This window comes from Leptodactylus fuscus, chromosome 10, assembly GCF_031893055.1.
Source record: "Leptodactylus fuscus isolate aLepFus1 chromosome 10, aLepFus1.hap2, whole genome shotgun sequence".
NCBI lineage: Eukaryota > Metazoa > Chordata > Amphibia > Anura > Leptodactylidae > Leptodactylus > Leptodactylus fuscus.
Genome location: NC_134274.1, coordinates 803601 through 830851, shown reverse-complemented (window position 1 = coordinate 830851; position 27251 = coordinate 803601). Strand labels below are relative to the sequence as shown.

General features: G+C 32.5%; 1 protein-coding gene across 1 annotated transcript in view; it reads left to right on the top strand.

Moving 5' to 3' along the window:
- The window catches only part of EMX2 (empty spiracles homeobox 2), a 70367-nt gene extending 44717 nt beyond the window's left edge, over positions 1–25650 (top strand). The window contains exons 2-3 of the mRNA XM_075258638.1: positions 13246–13430; positions 25152–25650. Coding sequence (XP_075114739.1) covers positions 13246–13430; positions 25152–25319 — 353 coding nt within the window. The 3' untranslated portion in view covers positions 25320–25650. The remainder of the gene's footprint in view (positions 1–13245; positions 13431–25151) is intronic.
- The last annotated feature ends 1601 nt before the right edge of the window (positions 25651–27251 follow it).

Below are 27251 nucleotides of genomic sequence, written 5' to 3'. Positions count from 1 at the left end.
TCTATACATATACATTACTATTATATCTATACATATACATTACTATTATATCTATACATATACATTACTATTATATCTATACATATACATTACTACCATTATATCTATACATATACATTACTACCATTATATCTATACATACACATTACTACCATTATATCTATACATATACATTACTACCATTATATCTATACATATACATTACTACCATTATATCTATACATATACATTACCATTATATCTATACATATACATTACTATTATATCTATACATATACATTACTACCATTATATCTATACATATACATTACTATTATATCTATACATATACATTACTACCATTATATCTATACATATACATTACTATTATATCTATACATATACATTACTATTATATCTATACATATACATTACTACCATTATATCTGTACATATACATTACTATTATATCTATACATATACATTACTACCATTATATCTATACATATACATTACTATTATATCTATACATACACATTACCATTATATCTATACATATACATTACTATTATATCTATACATATACATTACTACCATTATATCTATACATATACATTACTATTATATCTATACATATACATTACTATTATATCTATACATATACATTACTACCATTATATCTGTACATATACATTACTATTATATCTATACATATACATTACTACCATTATATCTATACATACACATTACTACCATTATATCTATACATATACATTACTACCATTATATCTATACATATACATTACTACCATTATATCTATACATATACATTACCATTATATCTATACATACACATTACCATTATATCTATACATATACATTACTATTATATCTATACATACACATTACCATTATATCTATACATATACATTACTACCATTATATCTATACATATACATTACCATTATATCTATACATACACATTACCATTATATCTATACATATACATTACTACCATTATATCTATACATATACATTACTACCATAATATCTATACATATACATTACTATTATATCTATACATATACATTACTACCATTATATCTATACATATACATTACTATTATATCTATACATATACATTACTACCATTATATCTATACATATACATTACTATTATATCTATACATATACATTACTACCATTATATCTATACATATACATTACTATTATATCTATACATATACATTACTATTATATCTATACATATACATTACTATTATATCTATACATATACATTACTACCATTATATCTATACATACACATTACTACCATTATATCTATACATATACATTACTACCATTATATCTATACATATACATTACTACCATTATATCTATACATATACATTACCATTATATCTATACATACACATTACCATTATATCTATACATATACATTACTATTATATCTATACATATACATTACTACCATTATATCTATACATATACATTACTATTATATCTATACATATACATTACTATTATATCTATACATATACATTACTATTATATCTATACATATACATTACTACCATTATATCTATACATACACATTACTACCATTATATCTATACATATACATTACTACCATTATATCTATACATATACATTACTACCATTATATCTATACATATACATTACCATTATATCTATACATACACATTACCATTATATCTATACATATACATTACTATTATATCTATACATATACATTACTACCATTATATCTGTACATATACATTACTATTATATCTATACATATACATTACTACCATTATATCTATATATATACATTGCCATTATATCTATACATATACATTACTACCATTATATCTATACATATACATTACTACCATTATATCTATACATATACATTACTACCATTATAGCTATACATACACATTACTACCATTATATCTATACATATACATTACTACCATTATATCTATACATATACATTACTACCATTATATCTATACATATACATTACTACCATTATAGCTATACATACACATTACTACCATTATATCTATACATATACATTACTACCATTATATCTATACATATACATTACTACCATTATATCTATACATATACATTACTACCATTATATCTATACATATACATTACTACCATTATATCTGTACATATACATTACTATTATATCTATACATATACATTACTACCATTATATCTATATATATACATTGCCATTATATCTATACATATACATTACTACCATTATATCTATACATACACATTACTACCATTATATCTATACATATACATTACTACCATTATATCTATACATATACATTACTATTATATCTATACATATACATTGCCATTATATCTATACATATACATTACTACCATTATATCTATACATATACATTACCATTATATCTATACATACACATTACCATTATATCTATACATATACATTACTACCATTATATCTATACATATACATTACTACCATTATATCTATACATATACATTACTACCATAATATCTATACATATACATTACTATTATATCTGTACATATACATTACCATTATATCTATACATATACATTACTACCATTATATCTATACATATACATTACTACCATTATATCTATACATATACATTACTATTATATCTATACATATACATTACTATTATATCTATACATATACATTACTACCATTATATCTATACATATACATTACTACCATTATAGCTATACATACACATTACTACCATTATATCTATACATATACATTACTACCATTATATCTATACATATACATTACTACCATTATATCTATACATATACATTACTACCATTATATCTATACATATACATTACTACCATTATATCTATACATATACATTACTACCATTATATCTATACATATACATTACTATTATATCTATACATATACATTACTATTATATCTATACATATACATTACTATTATATCTGTACATATACATTACTACCATTATATCTATACATATACATTACTACCATTATATCTATACATATACATTACTATTATATCTATACATATACATTACTACCATTATATCTATACATATACATTACTATTATATCTATACATATACATTACTACCATTATATCTATACATATACATTACTACCATTATATCTATACATATACATTACTATTATATCTATACATATACATTACTATTATATCTATACATATACATTACTATTATATCTGTACATATACATTACTACCATTATATCTATACATATACATTACTACCATTATATCTATACATATACATTACTATTATATCTATACATATACATTACTACCATTATATCTATACATATACATTACTACCATTATATCTATACATATACATTACCATTATATCTATACATTTACATTACTATTATATCTATACATATATAATACTATTATATCTGTACATATACATTACTACCATTATATCTATACATATACATTACTACCATTATATCTATACATATACATTACTATTATATCTATACATATACATTACTATTATATCTATACATATACATTACCATTATATCTATACATACACATTACCATTATATCTATACATATACATTACTACCATTATATCTATACATATACATTACTACCATTATATCTATACATATACATTACTATTATATCTATACATATACATTACCATTATATCTATACATTTACATTACTATTATATCTATACATATACATTACTACCATTATATCTATACATATACATTACTACCATTATATCCATACATATACATTACTATTATATCCATACATATACATTACTACCATTATATCTATACATATACATTACTATTATATCTGTACATATACATTACTATTATATCTGTACATATACATTACTACCATTATATCTATACATATACATTACTACCATTATATCTATACATATACATTAGTACCATTATATCTATACATATACATTACCATTATATCTATACATATACATTACCATTATATCTATACATATACATTACTACCATTATATCTATACATATACATTACTACCATTATATCTATACATATACATTACTATTATATCTATACATATACATTACTATTATATCTATACATATACATTACTATTATATCTGTACATATACATTACTACCATTATATCTATACATATACATTACTACCATTATATCTATACATATACATTACTATTATATCTATACATATACATTACTACCATTATATCTATACATATACATTACTATTATATCTATACATATACATTACTATTATATCTATACATATACATTACCATTATATCTATACATATACATTACTACCATTATATCTATACATATACATTACCATTATATCTATACATTTACATTACTATTATATCTATACATATATAATACTATTATATCTGTACATATACATTACTACCATTATATCTATACATATACATTACTACCATTATATCTATACATATACATTACTACCATTATATCTATACATATACATTACTACCATTATATCTATATATACACATTGCCATTATATCTATACATATACATTACTACCATTATATCTATACATATACATTACTACCATTATATCTATATATATACATTGCCATTATATCTATACATATACATTACTACCATTATATCTATACATATACATTACTATTATATCTATACATATACATTACTATTATATCTATACATATACATTACTATTATATCTATACATATACATTACTACCATTATATCTATACATATACATTACTACCATTATATCTATACATACACATTACTACCATTATATCTATACATATACATTACTACCATTATATCTATACATATACATTACTACCATTATATCTATACATATACATTACCATTATATCTATACATATACATTACTATTATATCTATACATATACATTACTACCATTATATCTATACATATACATTACTATTATATCTATACATATACATTACTACCATTATATCTATACATATACATTACTATTATATCTATACATATACATTACTATTATATCTATACATATACATTACTACCATTATATCTGTACATATACATTACTATTATATCTATACATATACATTACTACCATTATATCTATACATATACATTACTATTATATCTATACATACACATTACCATTATATCTATACATATACATTACTATTATATCTATACATATACATTACTACCATTATATCTATACATATACATTACTATTATATCTATACATATACATTACTATTATATCTATACATATACATTACTACCATTATATCTGTACATATACATTACTATTATATCTATACATATACATTACTACCATTATATCTATACATACACATTACTACCATTATATCTATACATATACATTACTACCATTATATCTATACATATACATTACTACCATTATATCTATACATATACATTACCATTATATCTATACATACACATTACCATTATATCTATACATATACATTACTACCATTATATCTATACATATACATTACTACCATAATATCTATACATATACATTACTATTATATCTATACATATACATTACTACCATTATATCTATACATATACATTACTATTATATCTATACATATACATTACTACCATTATATCTATACATATACATTACTATTATATCTATACATATACATTACTACCATTATATCTATACATATACATTACTATTATATCTATACATATACATTACTATTATATCTATACATATACATTACTATTATATCTATACATATACATTACTACCATTATATCTATACATACACATTACTACCATTATATCTATACATATACATTACTACCATTATATCTATACATATACATTACTACCATTATATCTATACATATACATTACCATTATATCTATACATACACATTACCATTATATCTATACATATACATTACTATTATATCTATACATATACATTACTACCATTATATCTATACATATACATTACTATTATATCTATACATATACATTACTATTATATCTATACATATACATTACTATTATATCTATACATATACATTACTACCATTATATCTATACATACACATTACTACCATTATATCTATACATATACATTACTACCATTATATCTATACATATACATTACTACCATTATATCTATACATATACATTACCATTATATCTATACATACACATTACCATTATATCTATACATATACATTACTATTATATCTATACATATACATTACTACCATTATATCTGTACATATACATTACTATTATATCTATACATATACATTACTACCATTATATCTATATATATACATTGCCATTATATCTATACATATACATTACTACCATTATATCTATACATATACATTACTACCATTATATCTATACATATACATTACTACCATTATATCTATACATATACATTACTACCATTATAGCTATACATACACATTACTACCATTATATCTATACATATACATTACTACCATTATATCTATACATATACATTACTACCATTATATCTATACATATACATTACTACCATTATATCTATACATATACATTACTACCATTATATCTGTACATATACATTACTATTATATCTATACATATACATTACTACCATTATATCTATATATATACATTGCCATTATATCTATACATATACATTACTACCATTATATCTATACATACACATTACTACCATTATATCTATACATATACATTACTACCATTATATCTATACATATACATTACTATTATATCTATACATATACATTGCCATTATATCTATACATATACATTACTACCATTATATCTATACATATACATTACCATTATATCTATACATACACATTACCATTATATCTATACATATACATTACTACCATTATATCTATACATATACATTACTACCATTATATCTATACATATACATTACTACCATAATATCTATACATATACATTACTATTATATCTGTACATATACATTACCATTATATCTATACATATACATTACTACCATTATATCTATACATATACATTACTACCATTATATCTATACATATACATTACTATTATATCTATACATATACATTACTATTATATCTATACATATACATTACTACCATTATATCTATACATATACATTACTACCATTATAGCTATACATACACATTACTACCATTATATCTATACATATACATTACTACCATTATATCTATACATATACATTACTACCATTATATCTATACATATACATTACTACCATTATATCTATACATATACATTACTACCATTATATCTATACATATACATTACTATTATATCTATACATACACATTACTATTATATCTATACATATACATTACTACCATTATATCCATACATATACATTACTATTATATCTATACATATACATTGCCATTATATCTATACATATACATTACTACCATTATATCTATACATATACATTACTACCATTATATCTATACATATACATTACTACCATTATATCTATACATATACATTACTACCATTATATCTGTACATATACATTACTACCATTATATCTATACATAACTACCATTATATCTATACATATACATTACCATTATATCTATACATACACATTACCATTATATCTATACATATACATTACTACCATTATATCTATACATATACATTACTATTATATCTATACATATACAGTGCCATTATATCTATACATATACATTACTACCATTATATTTATACATATACATTACTACCATTATATCTATACATATACATTACCATTATATCTATACATATACATTACTACCATTATATCTATACATATACATTACTACCATTATATCTATACATATACATTACCATTATATCTATACATATACATTACCATTATATCTATACATACACATTACCATTATATCTATACATATACATTACTACCATTATATCTATACATATACATTACTATTATATCTATACATATACAGTGCCATTATATCTATACATATACATTACTACCATTATATTTATACATATACATTACTACCATTATATCTATACATAACTACCATTATATCTATACATATACATTACCATTATATCTATACATATACATTACTACCATTATATCTATACATATACATTACTACCATTATATCTATACATATACATTACCATTATATCTATACATATACATTACCATTATATCTATACATACACATTACCATTATATCTATACATATACATTACTACCATTATATCTATACATATACATTACTATTATATCTATACATATACAGTGCCATTATATCTATACATATACATTACTACCATTATATTTATACATATACATTACTACCATTATATCTATACATAACTACCATTATATCTATACATATACATTACCATTATATCTATACATATACATTACTACCATTATATCTATACATATACATTACTACCATTATATCTATACATATACATTACTACCATTATATCTATACATATACATTACTACCATTATATCTATACATATACATTACCATTATATCTATACATATACATTACCATTATATCTATACATACACATTACCATTATATCTATACATATACATTACTACCATTATATCTATACATATACATTACTATTATATCTATACATATACATTACCATTATATCTATACATTTACATTACTATTATATCTATACATATACATTACTACCATTATATCTATACATATACATTACTACCATTATATCCATACATATACATTACTATTATATCTATACATATACATTACTACCATTATATCTATACATATACATTACTACCATTATATCCATACATATACATTACTATTATATCCATACATATACATTACTACCATTATATCTATACATATACATTACTATTATATCTGTACATATACATTACTATTATATCTGTACATATACATTACTACCATTATATCTATACATATACATTACTACCATTATATCTATACATATACATTAGTACCATTATATCTATACATATACATTACCATTATATCTATACATACACATTACCATTATATCTATACATATACATTACTATTATATCTATACATATACATTACTACCATTATATCTATACATATACATTACTATTATATCTATACATATACATTACTATTATATCTATACATATACATTACTACCATTATATCTGTACATATACATTACTATTATATCTATACATATACATTACTACCATTATATCTATACATATACATTACTACCATTATATCTATACATATACATTACTACCATTATATCTATACATATACATTACCATTATATCTATACATACACATTACCATTATATCTATACATATACATTACTACCATTATATCTATACATATACATTACTACCATTATATCTATACATATACATTACTACCATAATATCTATACATATACATTACTATTATATCTGTACATATACATTACCATTATATCTATACATATACATTACTACCATTATATCTATACATATACATTACTACCATTATATCTATACATATACATTACTACCATTATAGCTATACATACACATTACTACCATTATATCTATACATATACATTACTACCATTATATCTATACATATACATTACTACCATTATATCTATACATATACATTACTACCATTATATCTATACATATACATTACTACCATTATATCTATACATATACATTACTATTATATCTATACATACACATTACTATTATATCTATACATATACATTACTACCATTATATCCATACATATACATTACTATTATATCTATACATATACATTGCCATTATATCTATACATATACATTACTACCATTATATCTATACATATACATTACTACCATTATATCTATACATAACTACCATTATATCTATACATATACATTACCATTATATCTATACATACACATTACCATTATATCTATACATATACATTACTATTATATCTATACATATACATTACTACCATTATATCTATACATATACATTACTACCATTATATCTATACATATACATTACTACCATTATATCTGTACATATACATTACTACCATTATATCTATACATAACTACCATTATATCTATACATATACATTACCATTATATCTATACATACACATTACCATTATATCTATACATATACATTACTACCATTATATCTATACATATACATTACTACCATTATATCTATACATATACATTACTACCATTATATCTATACATATACATTACCATTATATCTATACATATACATTATCATTATATCTATACATACACATTACTACCATTATATCTATACATATACATTACTATTATATCTATACATATACATTACTACCATTATATCTATACATATACATTACTACCATTATATCTATACATATACATTACTACCATTATATTTATACATATACATTACTACCATTATATCTATACATAACTACCATTATATCTATACATATACATTACCATTATATCTATACATATACATTACTACCATTATATCTATACATATACATTACTACCATTATATCTATACATATACATTACTACCATTATATCTATACATATACATTACTACCATTATATCTATACATATACATTACCATTATATCTATACATATACATTACCATTATATCTATACATACACATTACCATTATATCTATACATATACATTACTACCATTATATCTATACATATACATTACTATTATATCTATACATATACATTACCATTATATCTATACATTTACATTACTATTATATCTATACATATACATTACTACCATTATATCTATACATATACATTACTACCATTATATCCATACATATACATTACTATTATATCTATACATATACATTACTACCATTATATCTATACATATACATTACTACCATTATATCCATACATATACATTACTATTATATCCATACATATACATTACTACCATTATATCTATACATATACATTACTATTATATCTGTACATATACATTACTATTATATCTGTACATATACATTACTACCATTATATCTATACATATACATTACTACCATTATATCTATACATATACATTAGTACCATTATATCTATACATATACATTACCATTATATCTATACATATACATTACCATTATATCTATACATATACATTACTACCATTATATCTATACATATACATTACTACCATTATATCTATACATATACATTACTATTATATCTATACATATACATTACTATTATATCTATACATATACATTACTACCATTATATCTATACATATACATTACCATTATATCTATACATATACATTACTATTATATCTATACATATACATTACTATTATATCTATACATATACATTACTATTATATCTATACATATACATTACCATTATATCTATACATATACATTACTACCATTATATCTATACATTTACATTACTATTATATCTATACATATATAATACTATTATATCTGTACATATACATTACTACCATTATATCTATACATATACATTACTACCATTATATCTATACATACACATTACTACCATTATATCTATACTTATACATTACTACCATTATATCTATACATACACATTGCCATTATATCTATACATATACATTACTACCATTATATCTATACATATACATTACTACCATTATATCTATACATATACATTACTATTATATCTATACATATACATTACTATTATATCTATACATATACATTACTATTATATCTATACATATACATTACTATTATATCTATACATATACATTACCATTATAGCTATACATATACATTACTACCATTATATCTATACATATACATTACTACCATTATATCTATACATATACATTACTACCATTATATCTATACATACACATTACTACCATTATATCTATACATATACATTACTACCATTATATCTATACATATACATTACTACCATTATATCTATACATATACATTACCATTATATCTATACATACACATTACCATTATATCTATACATATACATTACTACCATTATATCTATACATATACATTACTACCATTATATCTATACATATACATTACTATTATATCTATACATATACATTACTACCATTATATCTATACATATACATTACTACCATTATATCTATACATATACATTACTACCATTATATCTATACATACACATTACCATTATATCTATACATATACATTACTATTATATCTATACATATACATTACTACCATTATATCTATACATATACATTACTATTATATCTATACATATACATTACTATTATATCTATACATATACATTACTACCATTATATCTGTACATATACATTACTATTATATCTATACATATACATTGCCATTATATCTGTACATATACATTACTACCATTATATCTATACATATACATTACTACCATTATATCTATACATATACATTACTATTATATCTATACATATACATTACTATTATATCTATACATATACATTACTACCATTATATCTATACATATACATTACTATTATATCTATACATATACATTACCATTATATCTATACATATACATTACTACCATTATATCCATACATATACATTACTATTATATCCATACATATACATTACTATTATATCCATACATATACATTACTATTATATCTATACATATACATTACTATTATATCTATACATATACATTACTACCATTATATCCATACATATACATTACTATTATATCCATACATATACATTATTATTATATCTATACATATACATTACTATTATATCTATACATATACATTACTACCATTATATCCATACATATATATTACTATTATATCCATACATATACATTACTACCGTTATATCTATACATATACATTACTACCATTAGTTACATTTCTGAATTAGATACATTTGATGTTTTTATCTACATATATAAATAGATTTTTTCTGCTGTTGGGGTCAGTGCAGATGGATTTTGGGGCATCAACTGGATTTTGCCTCCTGATTTTCGCTCTTTTCTCTCCCTAGGTAATGACACAAGTGCGGAGAGTTTCCTGTTACATAATGCTCTAGCCCGAAAACCCAAACGGATTAGAACGGCTTTCTCCCCATCACAGTTACTGCGGCTGGAGCACGCCTTCGAGAAGAACCATTATGTGGTGGGCGCAGAAAGGAAGCAACTGGCGCACAGTCTAAGCCTCACAGAGACCCAGGTACTGACCCTATAAGTCTGGACACACAGCCTGATACTGACCCTCTAAGTCTGGTGCAGTGAATTACAGTGACAGTGTCTAGGAGGTGCATTAAGGAATGAAGGAACGTCACACTTGTATTGTGCCCGAATACTTTGTTTGTCTATTAAATACACATGATGTTGGTAGAGACAGAATTAAACGTTTTTCGGTATATACAAGTACCTTCATCAGGCTCTACATCAAAAGGAAACAAGTCAAAATAAAAATCACAATCAGTGAAAAGATAGAGTGCACGGTGATATATTTACATTCTGTTACAGATAAGCCAAGATGTAGCCTTGTAGGGTATTGATATGGACTTTGTGATTTTATATTGTATGAATTACTGAACACGACTGTTTAGAATTACCAGAGTCGGCTGATACTCACCTTCTCATGAACACAAGATTGTCTTGTAGAAACCCCTTTACTATATTGTATCACATCATCTGCTGTGTTGCTTCCTCATCCATCCTATATATTTGGAAGTCCATATCAATACCCTACAACGCTACATCTTGGCTTATCTGTAACATAATGTAAATATATCACCGTGCACTGTATCTTTTCACTGATTGTGATTTTTATTTTGACTTGTTTCTTTTCGATGTAGAGCCTGATGAAGGTACTTGTATATACCGAAAAACGTTTAACTCTGTCTATACCAACATCACGTGTGTTTAATAAACAAACAAAGTATTCGGGCACAATGCAAGAGTGACGTTCCTTCATTCCTGAAAGCTTAGGGTTGGGAACCTACAATCACACCAACTACCATCTCTAATTGCAACCCTCTACTCCATCTGGAAGGTGCATTGAGTTACAGTGACAATGTCTAGAAGGTGCAGTGAGTTATAGAGACAGTGAACATAGAAGGTGCAGTGAGTTACAGAGACAGCATCTATAAGGTGCAGTGAGTTACAGTGACAGTGTCTAGAAGGTGAAGTGAGTTACAGCGATAGCGTCTAGAAGGTGAAGTGAGTTACAGCGATAGCATCTAGAAGGTGCAGTGAATTACAGTGACAGTGTGTCTAGAAGGTGCAGTGAGTTACAGTGTCAGCGTATAGAAGGTGCAGTGAGTTAGCATGACATTGTCTAGAAGGTGTAGTGAATTACAGTGACAATGTCTAGAAAGTGCATTGAGTTGCAGTGACAGTGTCTAGAAGGTGCAGTGGGTTAGCCTGACAGTGTCTAGAAGGTGCAGTGAATTACAGTGACATTGTCTAGAAGATCCAGTGTGGTAAATTGTCAGGGTCTAGAAGGTGCAGTGAGTTACAGTGACTGTGTGTCTAGAAGGTGCAGTGAGTTACTGTGACAGTATCTATAAGGTGCAGTGAGTTACAGTGACAGTGTGTGTCTAGAAGGTGCAGTGAGTTACAGTGACAGTGTGTGTCTAGAAGGTGCAGTGAGTTACAGTGACATTGTGTGTCTAGAAGGTGCAGTGAGTTACAGCGATAGCATCTAGAAGGTGCAGTGAATTACAGTGACAGTGTGTCTAGAAGGTGCAGTGAGTTACAGTGTCAGCGTATAGAAGGTGCAGTGAGTTAGCATGACATTGTCTAGAAGGTGTAGTGAATTACAGTGACAATGTCTAGAAAGTGCATTGAGTTGCAGTGACAGTGTCTAGAAGGTGCAGTGGGTTAGCCTGACAGTGTCTAGAAGGTGCAGTGAATTACAGTGACATTGTCTAGAAGATCCAGTGTGGTAAATTGTCAGGGTCTAGAAGGTGCAGTGAGTTACAGTGACTGTGTGTCTAGAAGGTGCAGTGAGTTACTGTGACAGTATCTATAAGGTGCAGTGAGTTACAGTGACAGTGTGTGTCTAGAAGGTGCAGTGAGTTACAGTGACAGTGTGTGTCTAGAAGGTGCAGTGAGTTACAATGAAAGTGTATGTCTAGAAGGTGCAGTGAGTCACAGAGACAGTGTGTATCTAAAAAGTGCAGTGAGTTACAGTGACATTGTGTGTCTAGAAGGTGCAGTGAGTTACAGTGACAGTAACCAGATGGTGCAGAAAGTTACAGTGACAGTATCTAGAAGTTGCCAGGGGTTACAGTGACAGTTTGTCTACAAGGCGCAGTGGGTTAGCGTAACAGTGTCTAGAAGGTGCAGAGAACTGCAGTGACAGTATCTAGACAGTGCAGGGAGTTACAGTGATAGTGTTTTGAAGGTGCAGAGAGTTACAATAACTGTCTAGAAGATGCAGCAAGTTACAGTGACAGTGTCTAGAAGGAGCAGTGAGACACAGTGACAGTGTCTAGATGGTGCAGTGAGTTACAATAGCAGTGCCTAGTAGGTGCAGTGAGTTACAGTGACAACTTCTGGAAGGTGCAGTGATTTACAGTCACAGTGTCTAGAAGGTGCAGTGAGTTACAGTGACAGTTTGTAGCAAGTTCAGTGAATCACAGTGAGTGTCTAGAAGGTGCAGGGAGTTACAGTGTCAGTGTGTATAAGGTGCAGTGGGTTAGCATGACATTGTCTAGAAGGTGCAGTGAGTTACAGTGAAATTGTCTAGAAGGTGCAGTGAGTTACATTGACAGTGTCTAGAAGGGGCAGTGAGTTACAGTGAAATTGTCTAGAAGGTGCAGTGAGCTACAGTGAAAGTGTCTAGAAGGTGCAGTGAGTTACAGTGAAATTGTCTAGAAGGTGCAGTGAGTTACATTGACAGTGTCTAGAAGGGGCAGTGAGTTACAGTGAAATTGTCTAGAAGGTGCAGTGAGCTACAGTGAAAGTGTCTAGAAGGTGCAGTGTGTTACAGTGAAATTGTCTAGAAGGTGCAGTGAGTTACAGTGATAGTGTGTCTAGAAGGTGCAGTGAGTTACGGTGAAATTATCTAGAAGGTGCAGTGAGTTACATTGACAGTGTCTAGAAGGTGCAGTGAGCTACAGTGAAAGTGTCTAGAAGGTGCAGTGAGTTACGGTGAAATTGTCTAGAAGGTGCAGTGAGTTACATTGACAGTGTCTAGAAGGGGCAGTGAGTTACAGTGAAATTGTCTAGAAGGTGCAGTGAGCTACAGTGAAAGTGTCTAGAAGGTGCAGTGAGTTACAGTGAAATTGTCTAGAAGGTGCAGTGAGTTACAGTGACAGTATCTAGTAGGTGCAGTGAATTACAGTGAAAACATCTAGAAGGTGCAGTGAGTTACATTGACAGTGTCTAGATGGTGCAGTGAGTTACAGTGACAGTGTATAGAAGGTGCAGTGAGTTACAGTGACAGTATCTAGTAGGTGCAGTGAATTACAGTGAAAACATCTAGAAGGTGCAGTGAGTTACATTGACAGTGTCTAGATGGTGCAGTGAGTTAAAGTGACAGTGTCTAGAAGGTGCAGTGAGTTACCGTGACAGTGTCTAGAAGGTGCCTTGAGTTATAGTGTCATCATCTAGAAGGTGCAGTGAGTTACAAATGACAGCATCTAGAGGGTGCGGTGGGTCACATTGACAGTGTCTCAAAAGTGCAGTGAGTTACAGTGACAGTGTGTCTCGAAAGTGCAGTGAGTTACAGTGACAGTGTGTCTAGAAGGAGCAGTGAGTTATAGTGACAGTGTCCAGAAGGTGCATTGAGTTACAGTGACAGCGTATAGAAGGTGCAGTGATTTACATTGACAGTAACCAGATGGTGCACTTAGTTACAATGACAATGTCTAGAAGGTGCAGTGAGTTACAGTGACAGTGTGTCTACAAGGTGCAGTGAGTTACAGTGACAGTATCTAGAAGTTGCTGGGGGTTACAGTGACAGTTTGTCTAGAAGGTGCAGTGGGTTAGCGTAACAGTATCTAGAAGGTGCAGAGAGCTGCAGTGACAGTATCTAGAAGGTGCAAGGAGTTACAGTGATAGTGTTTTGAAGGTGCAGAGAGTTACAATAACTGTCTAGAAGATGCAGCGAGTTACAGTGACAGTGTCTAGAAGGTGCAGTGAGATACAGTGACAGTGTCTAGAAGGTGCAGTGAGATACAGTGACAGTGTCTAGATGATGCAGTGAGTTACAGTGACAACTTCTGGAAGGTGCAGTGAGTTACAGTCACAGCATCTAGGAGGTGCAGTGAATTACAGTGACAGCATCTAAAAGGTGCAGTGAGTTACATTTTCAGTGTCTAGATGGTGCAGTGAGTTACAGTGACAGTGTCTAGAAGGTGCCTTGAGTTCAAGTGTCATTGTATAGAAGGTGCAGTGAGTTACAGTGACAGCATCTAGAAGGTGAAGTGAGTTACAGTGACAGTGTGTCTAGAAGGAGCAGTGAGCTATAGTGACAGTGTCTAGAAGGTGCATTGTGTTACAGTGATAGCGTATAGAAGGTGCAGTGACTTAATGTGACACTGTCTAGAAAGTGCAGTTGGATAGCGTGTTGGTGTGTAGAAGGTGCAGTGAGTTTCAGTGACAGTGTGTCTAGAAAGTTCAGTGAGTTACAGTGACAGTATCTAGATAGTGCAGGGAGTTATAGTGACAGTGTGTCTAGAAGGTGCAGTGAGTTACATTGACAGTGTTTCTAGAAGGTGCAGTGAGTTAAAATGACAGCGTGTAGAAAGTGCAGTGAATTACAGTGAGTGTCTAGAAGGTGCAGTGAGTTACAGTGAAAGTGTCTAGAAGGTGCAGTAAGTTACAGTGACAGTATCTACAAGGTGCAGTGAGTTACAATGACAGTGTCTAGATGGTACAGTGAATCACAGTGCCTTGTGTGTTTAGATGGTGCAGTGAGTTACAGTGACAGTGTGTCTAGAAGGTGCAGTGAGTTACAGTGAGTGTCTAGAAGGTTCAGTGAGTTACAATGAGAGCATCTAGAAGGTGCAGTGGGTCACATTGACAGTGTCTAAAATGTGCAGTGAGTTACAGTGATAGCATCTAGAAGGTGCAGTGAGTTACATTGACAGTGTTTCTAGAAGGTTCAGTGAGTTACAATGACAGCGTGTAGAAAGTGCAGTGAATTACAGTGAGTGTGTAGAAGGTGCAGGGAGTTACAGTGTCAGCGTGTATAACATGCAATGGGTTAGCATGATATTGTCTAGAAGGTGCAGTGAGTTACACTGCCTTGTGTGTTTAGAAGGTGCAGTAAGTTACAGTGACAGTGTGTCTAGAAGGTGCAGTTGGTTATCATAACAGTGTGTAGATGGTGCAGTGAGGAACAGTAACAGCATCTAGAAGGTGCAGTGAGTTACATTGACAGTGTTTCTAGAAGGTGCAGTGAGTTAATGTGACACTGTCTAGAAAGTGCAGTTGGATAGCATGTTGATGTCTAGAAGGTTCAGTGAGATACAATGACCGCATCTAGAAGGTGCAGTGGTTTAGTGTGACAGTGTCTAGAAGGTGCAGTAAGTTACAGTGACTGTGTCTAGTAGATGCAGTGAGTTACAGTGAAAGAGTTTCTAGAAGGTGCAGTGAGTTACAGTGACAGTATCTAAATGGTGCAGTGAGTTACAGTGGAAGTGTTTAGAATGTGCAGTGAGTTACAGTGACAGTGTCTAAAAGGTACATTGACTTAATTTGACAGTGTCTAGATGTTGAAGTGAGTTACAGTGACAACGTCTAGAAGGTGCAGTGAGTTACAGAGACAGCGTCTAGAAGGTGCAGCGAGTTACAGTGACAGCATCTATAGGGTGCAGTGAGTTGCAGTGACAGTGTGTCTCGATGGTGCAGTGAGTTACAGTGACAGTGCATCAAGAAGGTAAAATAAGTTACAGTGACAGCGTCTGGAAGGTGCAGCGAGTTACAGTGACAGCGTCGATAAGGTGCAGTGAGTTACAGTGACAGCGTGTCTAGAAGGTGCAGCGAGTTACAGTGACAGCGTCTAGAAGGTGCAGTGAGTTACAGTGATAGCATCTAGAAGGTGCAGCGAATTACAGTGAGTGTTTCTAGAAGGTGCAGTGAGTTACAGTGTCAGCGTATAGAAGGTGCAGTGAGTTAGCATGACATTGTCTAGAAGGTGTAGTGAATTACAGTGACAATGTCTAGAAAGTGCATTGAGTTGCAGTGACAGTGTCTAGAAGGTGCAGTGGGTTAGCCTGACAGTGTCTAGAAGATGCAGTGAATTACAGTGTCACTGTGTAGAAGGTGCAGTGAGTTACAGTGACATTGTCTAGAAGATGCAGTGTGGTAAAGTGGTGGGGTCTAGAAGATGCAGTGAGTTACAGTGGAAGTGTCTAAAAGGTACATTGAGTTAAATCGACAGTGTCTAGATGTTGAAGTTATTAACATTGACAGCGTCTAGAAGGTGCTGCGAGTTACAGTGATAGCATCTATAGGGTGCAGTGAGTTGCAGTGACAGTGTGTCTCGATGGTGCAGTGAGTTACAGTGATAGTGCATCTAGAAGGTGCAGTGAGTTACAGTGACAGTGTGTCTAGAAGGTGCAATAAGTTACAGTGACAGCGTCTGGAAGGTGCACCAAGTTACAGTGACAGCGTCGATAAGGTGCAGTGAGTTACAGTGACAGCGTGTCTAAAAGGTGCAAGGAGTTACAGTGACAGTGCTTAGAAGGTGCAGAGAGCTGCAGTGACAGTATATAGAAGGTGCAAGGAGTTACAGTGATAGTGTTTTGAAGGTGCAGAGAGTTACAATAACTGTCTAGAAGATGCAGCGAGTTACAATGACAGTGTCTAGTAGGTGCAGTGAGTGACAGTGACAATTTCTGAAAGGTGCAGTGAGATACAGTCACAGCGTCTAGAAGGTGCAGTGAGTTACAGTCACAGCGTGTAGAAGGTGCAGTGAGTTACAGTCACAGCGTGTAGAAAGTGCAGTGAAATACAGTCAGTGTCTAGAAGGTGCAGGGAGTTACAGTGTCAGTGTGTATAAGGTGCAATGGGTTAGCATGACATTGTCTAGAAGGTGCAGTAAGTTACAGTGACAGTATCTACAACGGGCAGTGAGTTACAATGACAGTGTCTAGACGGTACAGTGAGTCACAGTGCCTTGTGTGTTTAGAATGTGAAGTGAGTGACAGAGACAGTGTGTGTCTAGAAGGTGTTTTAAGTTACAGTGTCATTGTTAAGAAGGTGCAGTGAGTTACAGTGACGGTGTGTCTAGAAGATGCAGTGAGTTACGGTGACAGTGTCTAGAAGGTGCAGTGGGTTAGCGTGACAGTGTCTAGTAGGTGCAGTGAGTTACAGTGAAAGTATCTAGAGTGCAGGGAGTTATAGTGACAGTTTTTCCAGAAGGTGCAGTGAGTTACAGTGAGTGTCTATAAGGTGTTTTAAGTTACAGTGTCATTGTCTAGAAGGTGCAGTGAGTTACAGTGACGGTGTGTCTAGAAGATGCAGTGAGTTAGCGTGACAGTGTCACTATCTATCTATCTCCTATCTATCTATCTATCTATCTACTATCTATCTATCTATTAGATAGATAGGAGATAGATAGATAGATAGATGATAGATAGATAGATAGATAGATAGATAGATAGGAGATAGATAGATAGATAGATAGATAGATGATAGATAGATAGATAGATAGATAGATAGATAGATAGATAGATAGGAGATAGATAGATAGATAGATAGATAGATAGGAGATAGATAGATAGATAGATAGATAGGAGATAGATAGATAGATAGATAGATAGATAGATAGATAGATAGATAGATAGGAGATAGATAGATAGATAGATAGGAGATAGATAGATAGATAGATAGATAGATAGATAGATGATAGATAGATAGATAGATAGATAGATAGATAGATAGATAGATAGGAGATAGATAGATAGATAGATAGATAGATAGATAGATAGATAGGAGATAGATAGATAGATAGATAGATAGATAGATAGATAGGAGATAGATAGATAGATAGATAGATAGATAGATAGATAGGAGATAGATAGATAGATAGATAGGAGATAGATAGATAGATAGATAGATAGATAGATAGATAGATAGGAGATAGATAGATAGGAGATAGATAGATAGATAGATAGATAGATAGATAGATAGATAGGAGATAGAGAGATAGATAGATAGATAGATAGATAGATAGATAGGAGATAGATAGATAGATAGATAGATAGATAGATAGGAGATAGATAGATAGATAGATAGATAGATAGATAGGAGATAGATAGATAGATAGATAGGAGATAGATAGATAGATAGATAGATAGATAGATAGATAGATAGATAGGAGATAGATAGATAGATAGATAGATAGATAGGAGATAGATAGATAGATAGATAGATAGATAGATAGATGATAGATAGATAGATAGATAGATAGATAGATAGATAGATAGGAGATAGATAGATAGATAGATAGATAGATAGGAGATAGATAGATAGATAGATAGATAGATAGGAGATAGACAGATAGATAGATAGATAGATAGATAGATAGATAGGAGATAGATAGATAGGAGATAGATAGATAGATAGATAGTAGATAGATAGGAGATAGATAGATAGATAGGAGATAGATAGATAGATAGATAGATAGATAGGAGATAGATAGATAGATAGGAGATAGATAGATAGATAGATAGATAGATAGATAGATAGATAGATAGATAGGAGATAGATAGATAGATAGATAGGAGATAGATAGATAGATAGATAGATAGATAGATAGATGATAGATAGATAGATAGATAGATAGATAGATAGATAGATAGATAGATTGATAGGAGATAGATAGATAGATAGATAGATAGATAGATAGATAGGAGATAGATAGATAGATAGATAGATAGATAGATAGATAGGAGATAGATAGATAGATAGATAGATAGATAGATAGGAGATAGATAGATAGATAGATAGATAGGAGATAGATAGATAGATAGATAGATAGATAGATAGATAGATAGATAGATAGATAGGAGATAGATAGATAGATAGATAGATAGATAGATAGATAGGAGATAGATAGATAGATAGATAGATAGATAGATAGGAGATAGATAGATAGATAGATAGATAGATAGATAGATAGATAGGAGATAGATAGATAGATAGATAGATAGATAGATAGATAGGAGATAGATAGATAGATAGATAGATAGATAGGAGATAGATATATTCAGAGATTGTGAATATCTTTTAATTTCTTCCATTTTGAGAATGTTCTTGTGAATATATTTCATGTTCTGCGTATGGAGAAGTATGTGCCCCCCTGTGGTCTCTAGTCTGTAGATATGTGATAGATATTCTGTTATTAGATTGTCAGGAATGTTTATTATTATTATTATATAAAGAATATCTAAAGAGAGAAGTTAACTCCTTAGTTGCAGGTGCAGATTTCAGGTGCTGCTCACACTGTGTGTGAGTGACTGTACCGTGGCTATTCCTTGCTGGTCAGCGCTCTCAGTTGCCCCGTGCTTAGTAGTCGGGTTCTTAGTAGCCGGGTTCTTAGTAGCCGGGTGCTTAGTAGTCGAGTGCTTAGTAGTCGGGTGCTTAGTAGTCGGGTTCTTAGTAGTCGGGTGCTTAGTAGTCGGGTTCTTAGTAGCCGGGTGCTTAGTAGTCGGGTTCTTAGTAGCCGGGTTCTTAGTAGTCGGGTTCTTAGTAGCCGGGTTCTTAGTAGCCGGGTGCTTAGTAGCCGGGTGCTTAGTAGTCGGGTTCTTAGTAGCCGGGTTCTTAGTAGTCGGGTTCTTAGTAGCCGGGTTCTTAGTAGCCGGGTTCTTAGTAGCCGGGTTCTTAGTAGTCGGGTGCTTAGTAGCCGGGTGCTTAGTAGTCGGGTGCTTAGTAGTCGGGTTCTTAGTAGCCGGGTTCTTAGTAGCCGGGTGCTTAGTAGTCGAGTGCTTAGTAGTCGGGTGCTTAGTAGTCGGGTTCTTAGTAGTCGGGTGCTTAGTAGTCGGGTTCTTAGTAGCCGGGTGCTTAGTAGTCGGGTTCTTAGTAGCCGGGTTCTTAGTAGTCGGGTTCTTAGTAGTCGGGTTCTTAGTAGTCGGGTTCTTAGTAGTCGGGTGCTTAGTAGTCGGGTTCTTAGTAGTCGGGTTCTTAGTAGTCGGGTTCTTAGTAGTCGGGTGCTTAGTAGTCGGGTTCTTAGTAGCCGGGTTCTTAGTAGTCGGGTTCTTAGTAGCCGGGTTCTTAGTAGCCGGGTGCTTAGTAGCCGGGTGCTTAGTAGTCGGGTTCTTAGTAGTCGGGTGCTTAGTAGTCGGGTTCTTAGTAGTCGGGTGCTTAGTAGTCGGGTTCTTAGTAGCCGGGTGCTTAGTAGTCGGGTTCTTAGTAGCCGGGTTCTTAGTAGTCGGGTTCTTAGTAGCCGGGTGCTTAGTAGCCGGGTGCTTAGTAGTCGGGTGCTTAGTAGCCGGGTTCTTAGTAGTCGGGTTCTTAGTAGTCGGGTGCTTAGTAGCCGGGTGCTTAGTAGTCGGGTGCTTAGTAGCCGGGTTCTTAGTAGCCGGGTTCTTAGTAGTCGGGTGCTTAGTAGCCGGGTGCTTAGTAGTCGGGTGCTTAGTAGTCGGGTGCTTAGTAGCCGGGTTCTTAGTAGTCGGGTTCTTAGTAGTCGGGTGCTTAGTAGCCGGGTGCTTAGTAGTCGGGTGCTTAGTAGCCGGGTTCTTAGTAGTCGGGTTCTTAGTAGCCGGGTTCTTAGTAGTCGGGTTCTTAGTAGCCGGGTTCTTAGTAGCCGGGTTCTTAGTAGTCGGGTGCTTAGTAGCCGGGTGCTTAGTAGTCGGGTGCTTAGTAGCCGGGTTCTTAGTAGTCGGGTTCTTAGTAGTCGGGTGCTTAGTAGTCGGGTGCTTAGTAGTCGGGTGCTTAGTAGCCGGGTTCTTAGTAGTCGGGTTCTTAGTAGCCGGGTTCTTAGTAGCCGGGTTCTTAGTAGTCGGGTTCTTAGTAGCCGGGTTCTTAGTAGTCGGGTTCTTAGTAGCCGGGTGCTTAGTAGCCGGGTTCTTAGTAGCCGGGTGCTTAGTAGTCGGGTTCTTAGTAGTCGGGTGCTTAGTAGCCGGGTTCTTAGTAGTCGAGTGCTTAGTAGTCGGGTTCTTAGTAGTCGGGTTCTTAGTAGCCGGGTGCTTAGTAGTCGAGTGCTTAGTAGTCGGGTTCTTAGTAGTCGGGTTCTTAGTAGCCGGGTTCTTAGTAGTCGGGTTCTTAGTAGTCGGGTTCTTAGTAGCCGGGTTCTTAGTAGTCGGGTTCTTAGTAGCCGGGTGCTTAGTAGCCGGGTGGTTAGTAGTCGGGTTCTTAGTAGTCGGGTTCTTAGTAGCCGGGTGCTTAGTAGTCGAGTGCTTAGTAGTCGGGTTCTTAGTAGTCGGGTTCTTAGTAGTCGGGTTCTTAGTAGTCGGGTTCTTAGTAGCCGGGTGCTTAGTAGTCGAGTGCTTAGTAGTCGGGTTCTTAGTAGTCGGGTTCTTAGTAGTCGGGTTCTTAGTAGTCGGGTTCTTAGTAGTCGGGTTCTTAGTAGCCGGGTTCTTAGTAGCCGGGTTCTTAGTAGTCGGGTTCTTAGTAGTCGGGTTCTTAGTAGCCGGGTTCTTAGTAGTCGGGTTCTTAGTAGTCGGGTTCTTAGTAGCCGGGTGCTTAGTAGTCGGGTTCTTAGTAGTCGGGTTCTTAGTAGCCGGGTTCTTAGTAGCCGGGTGCTTAGTAGTCGGGTTCTTAGTAGCCGGGTTCTTAGTAGCCGGGTGCTTAGTAGTCGGGTTCTTAGTAGTCGGGTTCTTAGTAGCCGGGTTCTTAGTAGCCGGGTTCTTAGTAGTCGGGTTCTTAGTAGCCGGGTGCTTAGTAGCCAGGTTCTTAGTAGCCAGGTTCTTAGTGGTTGTATACAGGCAGTATGGTTGTGTATATACAAATAACGCAGAGGTGTGACTGTGCGCTAATCTTGCAGGTAAAGGTCTGGTTCCAGAACCGCAGGACGAAGTTTAAGCGGCAGAAGTTGGAGGAGGAAGGTTCGGATTCTTCCCAGAAGAAGAAGGGCACCCACCATATCAATCGCTGGAGGATCGCCACCAAGCAGGCCAGCCCCGAGGAGATCGACGTCACATCGGACGATTAAAGCAGCGACTTTGGCACTTTTGAGGAGACTTTTGTAAGCAGCAGGAGCCGGGAATGATCTCTTGTACAGGACTTGGCCCCCGGGGGCCACAGGAGAGCAGCAGCGATCATGGTCGGAGGTTGTGGAGTCAGCGCTGCGCCCGGCGCTAGGAGCCGCACGGACGTGTACACACGCAGCCACAGTGGTTTGGCCGCGACTTGTGTGCGGATTGTACAGACGTCTGTGTGTTGTGGTGACTTGTAGGATTCTCTATACTTCCGAGAAGTATGATGATGATGATGACGATGATGATGACGATGATGATGGTGATGACCCTGTCAATATTTTGTCAATAAAGAGTTCTTATTATCCACTGCTGGCTGTGTAGATGCGCAGGCCGAGGAGTGCCGCACCTGCCCCGCTTCATTAGTCGCATGAGTCGGGCTGTGTCCGGCTATAAAGCCGCATGTTTGCTCCTTGTTCTCCCCACAATGGCCCCCGGCGGCTTTTGTGAAAGTGCAAATCAGTTTGTGCAATTCTCCTGGCGATCTGGGGAGGGGGCTAATCCCCCTAATCTGAGATGTCGCACGTTAGTGGGGCGCAGTGGGGGAGGAGAGTCGGAGCGACTTTCTGCGCTGATAAGGCGGATTAGCGCACAGAGGGCTATTAGCTGTGAATGGGGGGGATTAGAGGGGCGCACAGGGGGCGCACAGGGTTCATGCTAATGAGGTGAGTGGCCTTTGTGTCCCCGGCTCCACATCTTCATTATCAGGGGCCCCTCCAGCCCCTTCCCCTCTCTGCTCGGCGCTGATAATAGCGCCCGGCCTGCGCCTTTCATGTCCCACAACAGATAAAGGTGGAGGGAGGGGGGGGGGGATATGGGAGGGACATTAGATGATGACTGGTAGTCAGGGGGTCACACGGTGATGTCCTGCAGACTGACACATTGTAACAAATGTCTGCACGACCCGACAATGACGAGAGGACGAACATCTACACAACTGTATACATATATACTCCACTACAATCACTGAGCTGTATCCTATAGATTCTGTATCTGCACTCTAAACACATATATATCACACATTATATACATATGTAATAAGTCTGTACCCGGGATATGCTCATGTACACAACCTATATATTCTATTCATATTATATCTCTCCTGCACGTCCTATATACAGAATTATTATATTATTACACCTCCCCCCTCTGAATTATATTACACCTCTCTCCCCCCTCTGTATTATATTATTACACCTCTCCCCTCTCTGTATTATATTATTACACCTCTCTGTATTATATTATTACACCTCTCCCCCCCTCTGTATTATATTATTACACCTCTCCCCCCTCTGTATTATATTATTACACCTCTCCCCCCCCTCTGTATTATATTATTACACCTCTCCCCCCTCTGTATTATATTACACCTCTCCCCCCTCTGTATTATATTATTACACCTCTCCCCCCTCTGTATTATATTACACCTCTCCCCCCCTCTGTATTATATTATTACACCTCTCCCCCCTCTGTATTATATTATTACACCTCTCCCCAGTCTGTATTATATTATTACACCTCTCCCCCCTCTATATTATATTATTACACATCCCCCCTCTGTATTAGATTATTAAACCTCTCCCCCCTCTGTATTATATTACACCCCTCTGTATTATATTATTGCACCTCTCCCCCCTCTATATTATATTATTACACCTCCCCCCCTCTGTATTATATTATTACACCTCTCCTCCCCTCTGTACAATATTATTACATCTCCCCCTCTCTGTATTATATTATTACACCTCTCCCCCCTCTGTATTATATTATTACACCTCTACCCCCCTCTGTATTATATTATTACACCTCTCCCCCCCTCTGTATTATATTATTACACCTCTCCCCCCCCTCTGTATTATATTATTACACCTCCCCCCCTCTGTATTATA